The sequence below is a fragment of the Aquila chrysaetos genome, chromosome 12 (genome assembly GCF_900496995.4).
Source record: "Aquila chrysaetos chrysaetos chromosome 12, bAquChr1.4, whole genome shotgun sequence".
In the NCBI taxonomy this organism is placed as follows: Eukaryota; Metazoa; Chordata; class Aves; order Accipitriformes; family Accipitridae; genus Aquila; species Aquila chrysaetos.
Window position 1 is genome coordinate 35,118,441 of NC_044015.1, and position 15,168 is coordinate 35,133,608.

At 41.1% G+C, this 15,168-nt stretch overlaps 1 protein-coding gene across 1 annotated transcript in view; it reads left to right on the top strand.

Moving 5' to 3' along the window:
- Positions 1-12,723: 12,723 nt before the first annotated feature.
- The window catches only part of ELAVL4 (ELAV like RNA binding protein 4), an 83,667-nt gene continuing 81,222 nt past the window's right edge, over positions 12,724-15,168 (top strand). The window contains exon 1 of the mRNA XM_030033453.2: positions 12,724-12,756. Coding sequence (XP_029889313.1) covers positions 12,739-12,756 — 18 coding nt within the window. The 5' untranslated portion in view covers positions 12,724-12,738. The remainder of the gene's footprint in view (positions 12,757-15,168) is intronic.

Here is a 15,168-nt window from a genome sequence, read left to right on the forward strand (position 1 = left end):
GTATTTGCAACCTGACAATGGCTATAGAGGAGGGCTTCCAAGTAAATTCCACCTTTGCTTAAAATTCTGTACTGGAAACTGCAGGACTGGACACTAGAGCGGTAACCCCATCAGCCATCTTAAGTTATACCATCCTGGTGGGGTCATACATGACTTAGCATCACTTGAGAAGCCCACCGTAGAGCAAAGAACTGATCTGGTTTCCCAAGTCTCAAGCTTACCCATCAGGACCTTCCGCCCCTACAGTAAGCAATAACTTTCAAAGGGAGCAACTGCAACCAGCCAGTGAACCAGAAAGCGACAGAAATGTTGGTAAAGTGTCCCAGTACAGCACTGCACTCTTACAGAGATTTACACAATAGGCAGGATTTAAAACAAACACAAGAATAGATGCTATTTAATTAGGACCTTCACAGAAAAAACATCTGGTATAATTGGTTAAGGGGAAGTCTTTACTCAGGCAACATTTATTGGGATATAAACAATGTCCAATTGTAAAAGCTAATTAAACAGCAGGGCTAAGGTAACAGAGAGTTTTGCCTGCATGACTAGGATATAAGGTTTATAATCCATGCTGTTATGGGACGACAACAGCAAGAACAAATAATTGTGTATCCGAAAAGTCAATTATGCCCTTCTTTTAGTAATAACGTGCTCCAGAGGTCAGATAATACTTTTTCTTTAAGTAACATAGCCAGTTTTCTATAGAGATTGAAGCTTGCTTACTGTTCAGCGTTTAGGAAACTGAAAGCAGCAGAACCAGCCTGATGGATATTCCATCCTCTTGGGCGGTACGTTATTAGCCCATCACTCTGAAGCTCTAGGCACCCTCACGCCCTTTGCTTTCACAGAACAAATTCTCTGATTTTGAGCCATCTGGCCTATAGCAGTTTCCAAGGAACTCGTATCATTGACCATATATTATTTCAAAGTGCCCTTTTAAAGAAAGTTCATTTACAAGTAATAGGGATATTTATATAAATCTATTTTGTTGACCTAATGGAAATTAAATGTCAGGTACACACACATCCATGTAACTACAAATTCAGTGATAAATGCATCTTGTAGAGCTTCTTCAGATGTTTTGCAATGGATGGCAGCCTGGGTTTACCTAACCCACCCACCCGCCCCCCCCAGATTGCCTCCAGGTTATTCATAGGAAAGCCTCAAACTTCTGCAGCATCTCCGGCGTTGTTTCTTCTTGGCAGCACCAAAACTGCCATTACAATCCCTTCAAATGCAGTCTCCATAACAAAGAAAATTCTGCTTTATTAACTTTCTTCTTATCTTCTTTGTATTGGTGGAATGACATACCTCTGCAAATTGTACGGAAAATAAGAGGTTTAGACACCAGGTATATACTACCTTTTCTGTGAAAAAAGATCAGTATTTCCCCTTGACTGTCACCCTATGCACTCACATAATCCATGGGGATAGAGAAGCACCATTTGTCATACAATATAAACAGCTAATACTAAAGAATCTCCCAAGAAGTCCTCTTCCAAAATAATGATGTCCACAAGAGCTTTACTGTCTTTCACGTGAACACTATTAAGACATCTGGGGTTTTTTTTCCAAATAGTTATCTTGACACAGTATAGGCTAAAGTGCATTTGCTGCACTTTCCAACTATGGCCATCAAACAACTTGAATTCTGTGAGAAGGCTGCATACCGAGCAGTGGTACACAAATGCACTGAAATCTTAAGCTAGTTAATAGGCTTTTAAAGTCCACATAATTTTCTCACAAACCAAATATCTGCAGCAATCCAAGTGGAAAAACTAACTTTTAAAACTTTTAATGTATTTTAAATTCACAGCCTCTGGCAATATATTATAATGAACAGTAGGTATAAAACTATACTCAAAACCTTAAATGTTTTCACAATAATTTTTAGTTTTAGTAATTTAATTTACTGCATTTTAGATTCAGAAGTAGCAAGGACAATTTCAAACGAAAACTTCAAAAACAAGATACAACCAAAGACTTTTTCAGGATGAAAGAACACATATAAGGAGGATCAAGACCCTACAGTGAGATCAGCTATTAGCTAATTAAATATGTGACTAAAATTCATCATTTTAAATAGCAGCCGTATTGATGGTGAGCAATCTGGTAAGCAAACAAATGATAGTGGATTTTTTTTCCTATCTTCAGAGAGAAACATTTATCTTAGTAAGATTCACTATGCCATAATACACGTGGAATAAGTCAATGTCTACTAATTAAAGGACACAGTCAACCTGATTTTCTAAACAGCTAATTAATATATGTAGCATCTAATACAGCACTTCTTGCAAAGTATGCTCTGTTTAAAAAATACACCCCTGTAAAAGTTACTTGTTTTTCTACTCCCTTGTGTTTGCTTTTTTAATTGGTTTTTCAACAAAGGAGGATCTGCTGAACTAAGATTCTATTTCTGTATCAAGTTCCATTAACACACACCCCTGTACTTATGCAGAAGCCCAATGATTTGTAGGTCTAACAGGCTACACAAGAAAACAATGACACTAATCCTAAGGGTTTGCTGTTGTTGCTTTTTCAAGGATGACAAAATTTTCTCTGTTTGGGGGGCGATTTTAGGTAATCTAGGTGTTAGTTCAAACTACAAAATTTTCAAAAAGAAATGTGTTTTTCATGTTGATGAGGAATCTTTAACCTTCCATTTTCTAGATTACATTAGTTTCTCAGAATAAGCAGGCTCCTCTATTTCTTATTCTGATTCTGTATGTAGCTTTTTCAAGAGAAAGAAGTTGTTGTAGATCTGTCAGCAAGGCTCTGGGAGTAGGAGGATGTTTGGATTTCCGGCATATTGCAACGCAGTTCTTGGCCACCAGCGAAGCTATGTGTGTGAATCTCATTTTATATCCGTTGTTTGCAATACCACATATTTTAAGAGACATTTGAAATAGTCTCTGTACTCCTAATCCTAGATAAGTAATCACAAATCATTCCCTAAAAGAAGCTGAGAAGGCAAAATACATACATTTATGTAACTCACGTCATGGGAGACTGTGGATGAAATGATGCTGTCATAGAAATAAAATCTGTTGTATCTTGAACAATGTAAGTCTGTATTCAAAGTTCTTAGCTCAAACCAGCCTATTGTTTGCTATATTTGCTTTTTCCTTCCAGATTCAGATTTAACAGTATTTTCTATGACATACTTTTTGCATTAAAACATTATTAGCCAGCTAATCTTATTAGTCAATTTTTTAATCTTTCTTAAAATGTATATTTTTGCAGTGCAAAAATCTGATACAGTAAAATATGAACACTGTGACTGCTAATTAGTTTTACACCTGGAAGTATATGGAGCTCATCTTCAGTCCATACTTGCACTATTTTTTTCTCTGAAGACCACCCAGGTCACCATGCCCACCATTTCCCCTTCTTTTCTATCCTCAACCAATACACAGAAAACATCATTTTTCCGGGTAAGGTGTATTGGGTTTGCGTGGCAAGGTTTTGGTAGCAGGGGGGTTACAGGGGTGGCTTCTGTGAGAAACTGCTAGAAGTTTCTCCTATGTCCGACAGAGCCAATGCCAGCCGGCTCCAAGACGGACCCGCCGCCGGCCAAAGCCGAGCCCATCAGCGACGGTGGTAGCGCCTCTGGGATAACATATTTAAGAAGGGGAAAAAAACCTGCACAACCGCAACTGCAGCCGAAGAGAGGAGTGAGAACATGTGAGAGAAACAGCCCTGCAGACCCCCAGGTCAGTGAAGAAGGAGGGGGAGGAGATGCTCCAGGCGCCGGAGCAGAGATTCCCCTGCAGCCCGTGGGGAAGACCATGGTGAGGCAGGCTGTCCCCCTGCAGCCCAGGGAGGTCCACGGTGGAGCAGATCTCCACCTGCAGCCCAGGGAGGACCCCACGCCGGAGCAGGTGGCTGCTTGATGGAGGCTGTGACCCTGTGGGAAGCCCATGCTGGAGCAGGCTCCTGGCAGGATCTGTGGACCCATAGAGAGAGGAGCCCATGAGGCAGATTTTCTGGCAGGACTTGTGACCCCATGGAGGACCCACGCTGGAGCAGTGTGCTCCTGAAGGACTGCAGCCCGTGGAATGGACCCACGCTGGAGCAGGGGAAGACTGTGATGAGTCCTGCCCCTGAGGAGAGAGGAGCGGCAGAGACAACACGTGATGAACTGACTGTAACCCCCATTCCCCGTCCTCCTGCGCTGCTGGCGGGGGTACGTAGAGAATTTGGGAGTGACGCTGTGCCTGGGAAAAAGGGAGGGGTGGGGGAGAGGTGGTTTAAGATTTGGTTTTATTTCTCATTACCCTACTCTGGTTTGATTGGCAATAAATTAAGTTAATTTTCCCCAAGTCGAGTCTGTTTTGCCCGTGATGGTAATTGGTTGAGTGATCTCTCCCTGTCCTTATCTCGACCCATGAGTCTTTTGTTGTATTTTCTCTCCCCCGTCTAGCTGAGGGGGGGGGGAGTGATAGAGCAGCTGCGTGGTGCTTAGTTGCTGGCTGGGGTTAAACCACGACACAAGGCATATGCAACATCCTTCAGAATGCATCAGAGCAGATCCTTCATCAGCTGGAGGAATGATTGTGTTAACAACATGAGGTCCTTCCTGCCCCAGGCAGCATAAAACAAGCTTGGGATTTCCAAACATTTTGTCCTCTCCAGCAAAGAGATGATTTTGGTATGTGTTAACTAATACATTACCAACATACCTTTTCCTTTCACGTACCTGAACCCTTTTGTAGACAAGCGCCCAGCTCCTCCTGAATTATAATGGAAGTTCAGTGGCTGACCACAGAGGCTTTGACAATCTTTACACAGGACAATGACTTGAAACCAATCTTGTCCATTGTAAGTAATTCCAGAATAAAAAATTAACAGAGTTGTGTTGACAATGACTTGGAGGGGCAAAATACTTTTTACTCTTCTATAACTGTCTGCATTCTGCAGTGTTAACAGGAGTTAAAACTTGGTTTAGTCATTAAAGTAATCGGATATGAATCAAAGAAACCTCAGGAGATGCTGTTGTTGAGAAAGCAGATATTATTTTCACACAAACAAGCGTTTTTCTCATCCTAACTTCATCTTAATGGGTATGTATCTTTAATAAACAAAACCATTATTTTGAATTGTATCAAGAAATTTCCATCTTTAATATTGCTCAAACAAAAAATACGAAAATGCTAAAAGCATTTTGTTTTTTTATACACACATCTAGTATGTTCATTGCCATAATGCAATATTGTAAATGCCAAAAAAGTGAAGCAGTGATCTGTAATTTTAAAATGCCAGTGATTTCCAAGCTGTCGCTGATCTTGGAAAATTTCCCCAGTAGCATGTGGAGATCAATAACTGTTTATAGACTTTTTAGTCCCAGTTTATAGGGAGTGTATAACTATGGACTATGTCAAATCTCTTAACTGTGAAGTGAAAGACTGATTTCACACTTAAAACTACCCAAAAGCCCATAATGCTAAAGAAAGGCAAGAAGAACGATCCAGGGAAGTACAGGCCAGTCAGCGTCTGCTTGTTCTCTGGGACAATAATGGTGCAAGTCTGCGGGAGCCATTTCTGGAGAAGAAAGAAAGGTGATTAGAAACAATAGCCAGCATGGATTTACCAAGGTTTGCCATGCTTGACCAAGCCTAATTACCTTCTGTGTTGAAATGGCAAGATGTGCAGACAAAGGGAGCGCAGTAGATGTTGTCTACCTTGACTTCAGCAAGGCTTTCAGCACACTCTCCACAGCACACTTGTATCCAAGTTGGAACATTATAGTGTGGATGGGTACACTGCTAGATGGGTGAAAATCTAGCTTGACAGGCACAACGGGCTACCAATTCATACTCCACCTGACAGCTGGTTACCAGTGGTGCTCCTTGGGAGTTTACCCTTAGACCTACGCCATTGAGTATCTTTATCAGTGGCCTGGAGGAGAACACAGAGCACAACTTCGTCAGGCTTGCAGAAGGCACCGAACTAAGGGATGCCATCAGCACTCTCAAGATCAGAATTCTCATTTAGAGGGATGTACACAGGCTGGAGGAATGGAGTGACAGAAACCTCATGAAACTCAACAAGGACATGTGAAAAGTCTTGCACCTGGGACAGACTAACACCCTACAATGGTACAGGACCAGACCGATCCTGGCTGAGAAGCTCTGCTGAAAAGGACATCAGGGTCCTGGTGATGTACACTAAGAACAAGCCAGCAGTGCACTCCGGCAGCAATGAAGGCTAACAGCATATTGTGCTATATCAACAGGTGCACAGACAGTAGATTGAGAGATGTAATTATTCCCTTTTACTCTGTATTCTTTAGGCTATTTTAGTATCTGGAACATTACATGCAATTTTGGGGCCCCCTGTTCAAGAAAGATGCTGATAAACTTGAGAAAGTAGAGCAGACAAGTACCGAGGTGTTTAGAGGGCTGGAGCACTTGCTCTTTGAGGAAAGCCTGAGAGATGGGCCTTGTTTAGTCTGGGGAAGAGACAGCTTCCAAAACACCTAAAAACAACCTGCCCATGCTTAAGAAGAGGCTACAAAAAAGATGGAGCTAGGCTCATTACTGAGGTGCAACTGGATATAAAGAAAAAAATAACTAAATACAAGGATATTTAAGCACTGGAACAGGTTGCCCGGAGAGACTGAGGAATCTCCATCCTTGCAAGTTTTCAAAACCTCATTGCACCAAGTCCTAAACAAACCGATGTGATTTCAGTGTTGACCCTGATCTGAGCAGGAGTTTGCACCAGAAAGCCTCCTAAGGTTCCTTCCAACTGAATTATTCTATGATTCCGAGAACATATAAGAGTCTTTTCAAAGTTATACTTTGCCATCCATCCTGTCCTCAGGGTTGTCACTTTACATGCATAGTTCTGGGCTGATGTCAAAAGAAAAGTAAATGAACATGTCCTCCTCATCCTTGTATCTCAGAAGCAGGTTTCAGATCAATATCCTGTGCATGCTGATCCTAAATTCCACTGCAACGTTAATGTATCCCATTACCAGAAAATACCTTTTACTCACTATTTTTCCTTCCTTGCACATGTACCCATGTGAAAGTGTGTAAAGAATTTCATTGTATCATAGAACCTTTCTCTTCTGAATCCAGATGGTTTTCTACTTGGTATTTTACAGAAAAGGTACTGAAAAATAATTTCATCTTTGATTATGTCTCTTTACAGCTTATTCATCAATGGTTTTAGTTATGGTAGATCAATTCTTTTCTATGCTCATCCATTTCTCAGTCTTCTGTTTCATCTAATTTTTCATCAGCTGAATCTTTTCCTTGCATAACTGAAATATGAGCTATGGTTTCACACGCATTGCTGTGTCCATAAGTCTGCAGCTCCTGAACATTAATTGGATAAGAAACTGTGATGGAAATTGGTAACAAAGCATGCTATATCCCAACACTGTAAAGAAATGTGAATTTTTAACTGTTCTCATGAACGCCAAAATTTAATTACATTACTCCATTTAATGAAGTCATACTGGAACTAGCATCCTCTTACAACCTTAGGTTTCATCACTTTACAGTTACATTCATACTGTAAACTCCCTAGTTAGCAAGTAAGACAGACATTGCAGGCAATCCTCAAAATGAACAATAATACTACAGTATAGTAATTTGTTACATGATTGCACATTCTAAATGTGACAGTATTTAGCAAATTGTAGAAATGTATACTGGAAATGAACCATATATTTTCTTCCTAATTCCTTTAGTAAGAGTGTGTAAACACATTAAATTGTGCAGTTTCATATCCGAGGTATTATTTCCAGTATTATGAAAGACCGCCTTAAAGTATTTAAACCTTCTTTGTGTTATATCATCATGAAGGAAAAAACTAAGCTGTAAGGAAAACTTACAAACATAGAAAACTAAAGTGGCCACTGGAATTCTCTAACTTTTGTGGAATTAAAGTGGCATAAAATGGGATTTCTAAGATATGATAAATATACAAAATTATTAAGCATGAAAATAGCTAGGAGCATGTTTGGGGGCAACTATACCATACATTGGTGGCTTTGCCACAAACTAAAGCCAAAGACCAACTTCTTTTAATCATATGTGAAATCCAATACTCTTCCTGAGGTGCAGTACCATGTATATCAACAGAGGAAGCAGTTTAAACCTATTCAAACAAGAAAAATATCTTAGAAGTCCAGACAGGTAATAAACAATGTATCTTTGTTCTTTCTCCTTGTTCTTTTTCCACTCCTGGCTGTGCAAATCAGAAAAAGTAGAAAGTCAGGGTAGCAGTGGAAGACTCACCAAACTATGTTTCAAAAAGAAGATATTTAAATTGCTATAAAAAGATCAATAATGTTATACTGACTGTTGAAGGCAGAGTGAATACAAAGTCATGTGGCTCTGAAGCCTGATCTTTTAAGCTGCTCCTAATTAAATGCAGCTTTGCTCCTACTGGATGCTAAGAGCCTTCCAGGTTACTGCCCGTATTAAATGAAAATTAGATACTTATCTGTATGAATCTTACAAAGTTGATTGAAAAAAGATAATGTGTGAAGTCTGTGTCAAAAAAGAATATTGCTGATTCATTCTAATGTGCTTAGACATTCCTGAACTCTGATGGTTCCTCAGTACCTCATAGTATAGGTCATAATCCTTAGCAGATAAATGCTTAATCCAAGATAAATCGTAATAAATCCAAATGAGATTAGACCTTTACCGAAATATCCAATGAGTGGTGTAAAAACATGTTTGAGTGACTGTGATACATCAGTGGGAGTCACTGACTAAATTATGTACAGAACTTCAGAGAAGGTGCAATAATAGTTAAAAGCAGAAATTTACTGATAAGTGCCACTTGGGGGGCTGGTGTTGAGTGTTCTTCACCCGCCTCACTTCTTAACAGTGTTCTTCTGATCTGCAAGTCTTCATGGTTTAAATCAGTGCTCTGTCAAAATCACCTACTTTCTGAAACAAATGTTTTATTTATCTCCTCCTCCCCACTCCTACTATTCTGAATCTGAATAAAACCTGCAGGAGCCTTAAGGCTAAATCATTCAGTGGGATCCACTGGCATTTTCATCCCCTCTGTATTTGGTAGCTTATGATATCTGGATGACTTGTTAAGTATTTATAGTAAAGCACATATTTGCATAGTATTTTAAAAAAATCAAAAAGCTGTATTAACTAAAATTAATAGTGCTATGATTGACTAAATGCATGACGGTTGGAGCTGGGCAAAAAGGCAAGAAAAACTGTTTGCTGCTAAAATCTGAGATTGCTACGAAAGTCTAGAATCTTTACCTGGAAGAAATTTCGTCCATCTTCACTTGTGACACAACTATAACCTCTTAACCTGCCAGCTGTAAACAAAAAGCTGCTGTCTTGAAGCAGAAGCATTTCAGCTACATTTTTAAAAGCTTATTACTCTGTAATAATAAAACCTCCAAGAAATCCTATTCTAAAAAACTGTGTTGCCTTACATTCAGAATTTAAAAAAAAAACAAAACATAAGAAATCTCTACTTAATAAATTGTAACATGAATTAAATTAAAATTCTGAATTAAGCTGCCCATGTAAGTCTGAGTTCCATTAGTATTACTGAGCGTACTCAGAGTTGTGATCCTGGGACACTGGCTTCATGGGAGTTTTGACTGTGTGAAGAATGAAAGTTTGTATCCAGTCCTCAAACCCTTTGATGCGTTTATAGCTTTTATAGGTCAGTTGCAAAGATAAGTTTTGTAATGGCTTTCTACACTTAATATTCTCCTTCCATTGCTTAAAATACATAAACATTTACTTCTGACAACATTTGCTATTTATTCTAAAAACAGTGGTATCCATTAACAATATATTGATTCAGAATGCTATATTCTGAATAGGCAATTTCATCATTGTGCTCTAATAGCACAGTGAATCTATCAGATTTTGTCACCATCTGACTTTAGCTAGTCCTGCTGTTTCATCATAAAGTAATACAAGCAAAATTCTGCATTAGGTGTTACGATTTTAACAGTGAACCAGGTAAGCCACTTCTCATCAGCAAATCACGCCGCCAGGTTTCTAAACTTCTGTATATCCTATTGTTGGTTGCTCAGATTAGACAAAGAAATGGGGCGGATTGTGGGAGGAGTATTGTGAGTTAGATGCTCAGGTAGAGACAGACGCACATAGACAAAGCAACACAGGTGCTTTTCTAATTCACATGTAGAATGAGCACTCACGTCCTTTGAGCTGAGACTTCACACCATTTCCACTACCTACAACATACGACTCATTTTTCTGAAGGAGAAATGTAAGTTCTTATTTTAGAAGGCGTTTTTGTTGTTGGTTTTGTCATGTAACTAAGATATGAAATAACAGGAAAATGAACTAAATCTTTTACTTTGTATAGTACATATCTATATCATGCATTAGCAGTATTCAGTTGTAAGAAACATTCACATTTATTCATATTTGAGCAGATCTACCTAGAATTCTCTTTTCAGAATAACAGTATCAGGCTTTACGCTTCTCAACAGTACAGAAGACATTCCTATAACTATTTTCTGTTATATTTTTAAACAGCAGTTAGGAATGTCGTCTGAATCTAAACTTCTATCATCAAGAAAATGCCACATAATGATCATTAGCTGTACAACAATGTAGACCTTTTGCTATGCCTGTGGAGAAATATTTGCACTGTAACTAGATCCAGTAGGAACTATAAAATAGATACAAGTTTCTGGAGTATTAAGTAGAACTTTTAAAATTTTTTTTTTTCCAGAGACCTAAAAAATCTAGGCAAGTAACTGAAATACTGAATAGTGCAGACTCAGTATACAGCAAAAAAAAAAGCTGTGTAAGAAATGTCATTTTCTTTAGGTATACAGAGCTTCAGAGTGAACCACTTTTAGAAAAGCTGTTGTCTAATGGGGTGATACCTTATCATTTAATGGATTGATGCCCTTTTCTTGACTGTTGTTTGGAACTAGACTTTTCAATTTTTAAGAATACCAACACCTGTTCAAAAGAATGTTGTAGAGGCTGTAAGTCGGGAAGGATTTCCATAATTCTGTCAAAATACACAGAAAGAAAAGATACAGCGCACCTACAAGTACAGCAACACTACTTCGGTTCAGAGAGGTGTGTTGATATCAGTAGACTGTTTAGGGGTAGATGATTTTTAGTATAAGATACAGTGCACTGAGAAAGTCAAACTTGTTTCCAGGAAAAAAAAAAAAAAATCTTAGCTTTGTCTGGATTTCTGACAATCCCATTTCATATCTCTATTTTTTAGAATAATTTATGTATTTTGGGGGATGCCTGCACAGAGTATATCACAGGTCCTTTCTGTATGTGATAGTGCGTCTCTAAAACAAGAGGATTTTGACCAAACTAATAGACAGATGAAGCCAAACAAACAAATTGCTGCTATGCTAATTTCTTGAACAGATGGCTCTGATCCAGTATTTGCTAGCAAATGTAATTCATTGTCAAGCTAACACAGAATCATGTCTGTCTTTCTGTCATTTTGTATGTATAGCATATAGGGAGAAATCTGGCTCAGGATACTCCACACACATCTAAATTTATACACAAAGAACTGAAAATCAAAGTGCATAAACAAGTACAATTTCTGCCATCCTTACTGGAAGCGGAGATTAGACCACTGTTTTGAAGTTTCAGGTACAGATCTTCAAAAGGCCTGAGATGTTAGGGCTATAGTCTTTCCTCACTTTGCGGTAGAAATACCCTTGAAATTAATACAAGTTGTATACATGGCTTGCAGCAGGAGACTATACCAGGCAAACCACCCTATAAACTTTTAATTTTCTAGACACAAGGTATTTTATTTAAATGGCTGAGATTTTGTTACCTTTAACCAAGCTCCCTGGGAAAAAAAAGTCAATAAAAATGTAAATAGTTTTGCATCCAGCCTCCTGACCAGGCCATGCAGTTGAGACTGTGGGTCTAATTCAGCTTTCTGAGACAGTCTGCCTTTGCTGCTGGTGTATCTTCAGCTAAATTTAGCCTAATGTTAAGAATGACCTACACAGCAAGGAAATAAACTGTTTGAAAAAATATAGGACAAAGCTTATGTTTAAGGGAAAGCTTCCCACAATGTTCTATTTGTGGCACACGATCATACATTTGTGTCACATCATCTTATCCTTTCCTTGAGCATTGATTGAAAAAGAGGCTTTTTAACCTACTCAAAATTCCTCTTCGTACATTTTGATCCGTGAGGGTCACGGACCTGGTCAAAAACAGGGGAAGCACCTCCAAGCAAGAGATCAGAACAAATCCCATCGTGCCTGCTGCACTTTATTTATTTTCGTATCCAAATCGTGAGGCACCTGGATGCGTCGCGGCCCTGGGAAGGAGCAGAGCTGTGCAGACCCGCTGGGTACGTTACCCTGGCTCCGGTGCTTTACCTTCACGCACCCATCCACCGGGGGGGGGGGGGGGGGGCTGTCACCCTACCGCGGGGCTCACCGACCCCCACACGAGTACCCTCTCACCCACTCCGGCTGCCCCACGAACTCCCCCAGCTGCTGCCGATTTCACAACGCGCCCGTGTGACTTAAAAAGCCCTTCCCCGATCACCCTACCCTCTCTCCCCCCCCCGCCTTCCCTCTACCCGGGCGCTGCCTCTACCAAGATGGCGGCGGCGCCGCCTCACGCCGCTCCGTAGCGTTGCGCCCCGCCTTGGCTGCGCGGGAGACCCCGTGCCCGCCACCGCCACGTGCTGCCGTCGCGCGCTGCCCGGCGGCGCGCGTCTCGCGCTTCGAACCCGCGGCAGAAGATGCGCGGTCAAGGCGCGGTGAGGAAACACCCCCCCCCCCCCCCCCCACGATTCCCCCCCCCTCCACACACCCCGGCCCGCAGAGTGTTACCGGGGGGGGGGGGGGGGGCACACGGGAGCGAGGTCCCCGCTGCACCGGCAGCTGCGGAAACGAGGGGGGAATCGTGATTTTCTGGGATGGCGGCGGGGAGGGGGCGCAGGTGCCTTTTGCCCCCCCTCCCCCTTCTTCTGTATGGGCTCCCGGGGCGCGGAGCGAAGGGCGGCCGCGGGGCGGGGGAGCCCCTTGCTCACCCCCCCCCCCCCCCAAAGCCGTTCTGGCGGCGGACCCGCCGCGGAGGGTAAATCCTCCCTCGGGGCGTCGAGCGGGGCCGTCCTCGGGTGCCGGGGGCGGCGGCGGGTCGTGTCTGCCGGGACCGAGGACACGCTTCGGGCCGCCCCCCCGGGGGGGTGTCCGGGTGGTGCTGCCCGGCTGGGCTCGGGGGCGGCCGGGCCCCCTGCCCCGCACCTCCCCGGGCGCGTTTCATCCGCTTCTGAAGAAATGTTCTTTTTAAAAAAGCGGCAGTTTTGCACGGTGTTGCCTAAACTAGCATTTTTTTGGAAGGAAAAGATGTTCACGGGACTTCTCCTGTGCCCCGAGCTCGGTAGCTTCCCCTGGCTGCTTTGGTTTTGCAAGGGGGTGCTCCGGGCTTCGCAGCCGGGGGGTGCGGGCAGCAGCCGGGGGGGGGGGGGTGGTGCAGCTGTACGGCGTGACGCTGCCTTTGCAGCTAACGACCTTTAATGACTGAGTCGTTTTAGAGGCTTGATTGCATCAAATGTGTAAGAACCAGAAAGAAAAGGTTAAATTCAGCGGTGTAATGGCTCTGTGCAAATGGTTTCTCTTTATTTGGGTACGTATGTACGTGGTGGCGAATTTAAGAGTGAGTTTCAGGCTTAATCTAGTTTACTGTGATTAGCACAATTAGGTGTTTTTAATTAAAATTTTTACCCATGACAGTGTAGTTTTAATTGCATAATACTTACTATGGAAGTTAGCGCTGGGTTTGTGCCGATAGCATTTTTTTCCCCATATAGTAAACATTCCAAGATATTAAAAGGATAACTTTGATATAGTTGAAACTTTTGTTTGCTTGCTACTCCATATAATAGAAAAAAATGGCATTGCTAAAGTAAGTGTTATCAGTGAAGATGTGCGTTAATATATTCCTCTAAATATTTTCTCTGAGTGCTTTTTAAGTGTGACGGTACATCTTGAATAAGAGGCGTAGACTCATACTGGCTGTGGAGACTTGGAAGTAGGACTGCCTACGGTGATAAAGCATCTTTTAAATTTCACCAAAGCAAGAGTAGGATAATTCATATTACATTACTTGTTCAATTTGTTTGTCGGTTCTTAAGCAGGTCTCCCACTGACTTCGTTGGAAGGTCATTGTACACAATGGCACCCTCAGCACCATTTAAGGCTTCTATTGTCTCTTTGTATTAGTAGAAGGCCACATAATACTATTTAACAGGTACATTGGAGGTTTACTTTTGTGCCAACACTTGGCCTTTTCTTGTAAAAAGGGCCAGGGAGAGCAGTTGAGAATTTTTTTAATAAAATTAAAGCAGTTCCCGTTTTTTTAATTTAAAAGCTTCGGAACGATGCTGGAAACCTTAAACAAGAGCCCTGTTCTAGTGGTTGAGAAGCAGAACCTGCAACATATTCGAAGCAGAAATGAAATTGATAGTCTAATTTTACTATCCACACTGAGTGACATACAAAATAGTAAGGAAGCCTAAATGATGAAAAGTAAATTAGATTTTTAAATTAGGTAATGTTTGAAGATGTTAGAGTATTACTACATTTATTTCGTTGTTAATATTCTGAGATGTTTTAGGAAAAAGTAAGGAAAGATAAATCATACCAAAATAATTTAAATGACATTTAAAAAAAAAAATCAATTACAATGTGAGGCTTATTGCTATGCAGAGGAAAAAGCCTTTGCACAGAAATAAGCCTTTTACTTTACTCCACCTATTGAACAGAAAAATGTAGACTAGGGAGAAAGTGCTTGTCTAGCTTTGGCAGTAGAGAAGCCTGGGAATGGTCTGGGGAAATGGAGATTCCTGCACCATTCCAGTTCAGCATTGCTAGTGAGATACATGGCACAGGCATGTATGTTTTATTTAAATTTTAAAGGGGTTTTGAAACACAGTTAAGTTTTTTAGCCATATACAGGAAGGACTTTTTACATATTTTTGTCTTGGTACAAAGAAAGAAATGTGTCAAATTTAGCAGTTTAAAACGAGTTCCTTTTAATGTGTGCTATGGCATTAGTTTAGTTAAGACTGCTTTACAGTTTCAGGATACCCTAGTTTTGCGGAGGAAAAAAGGTGACACCCTACAGCCATAGTAGTCTGAAAGCTACAGGCAGGACAGCAATCCAGTGG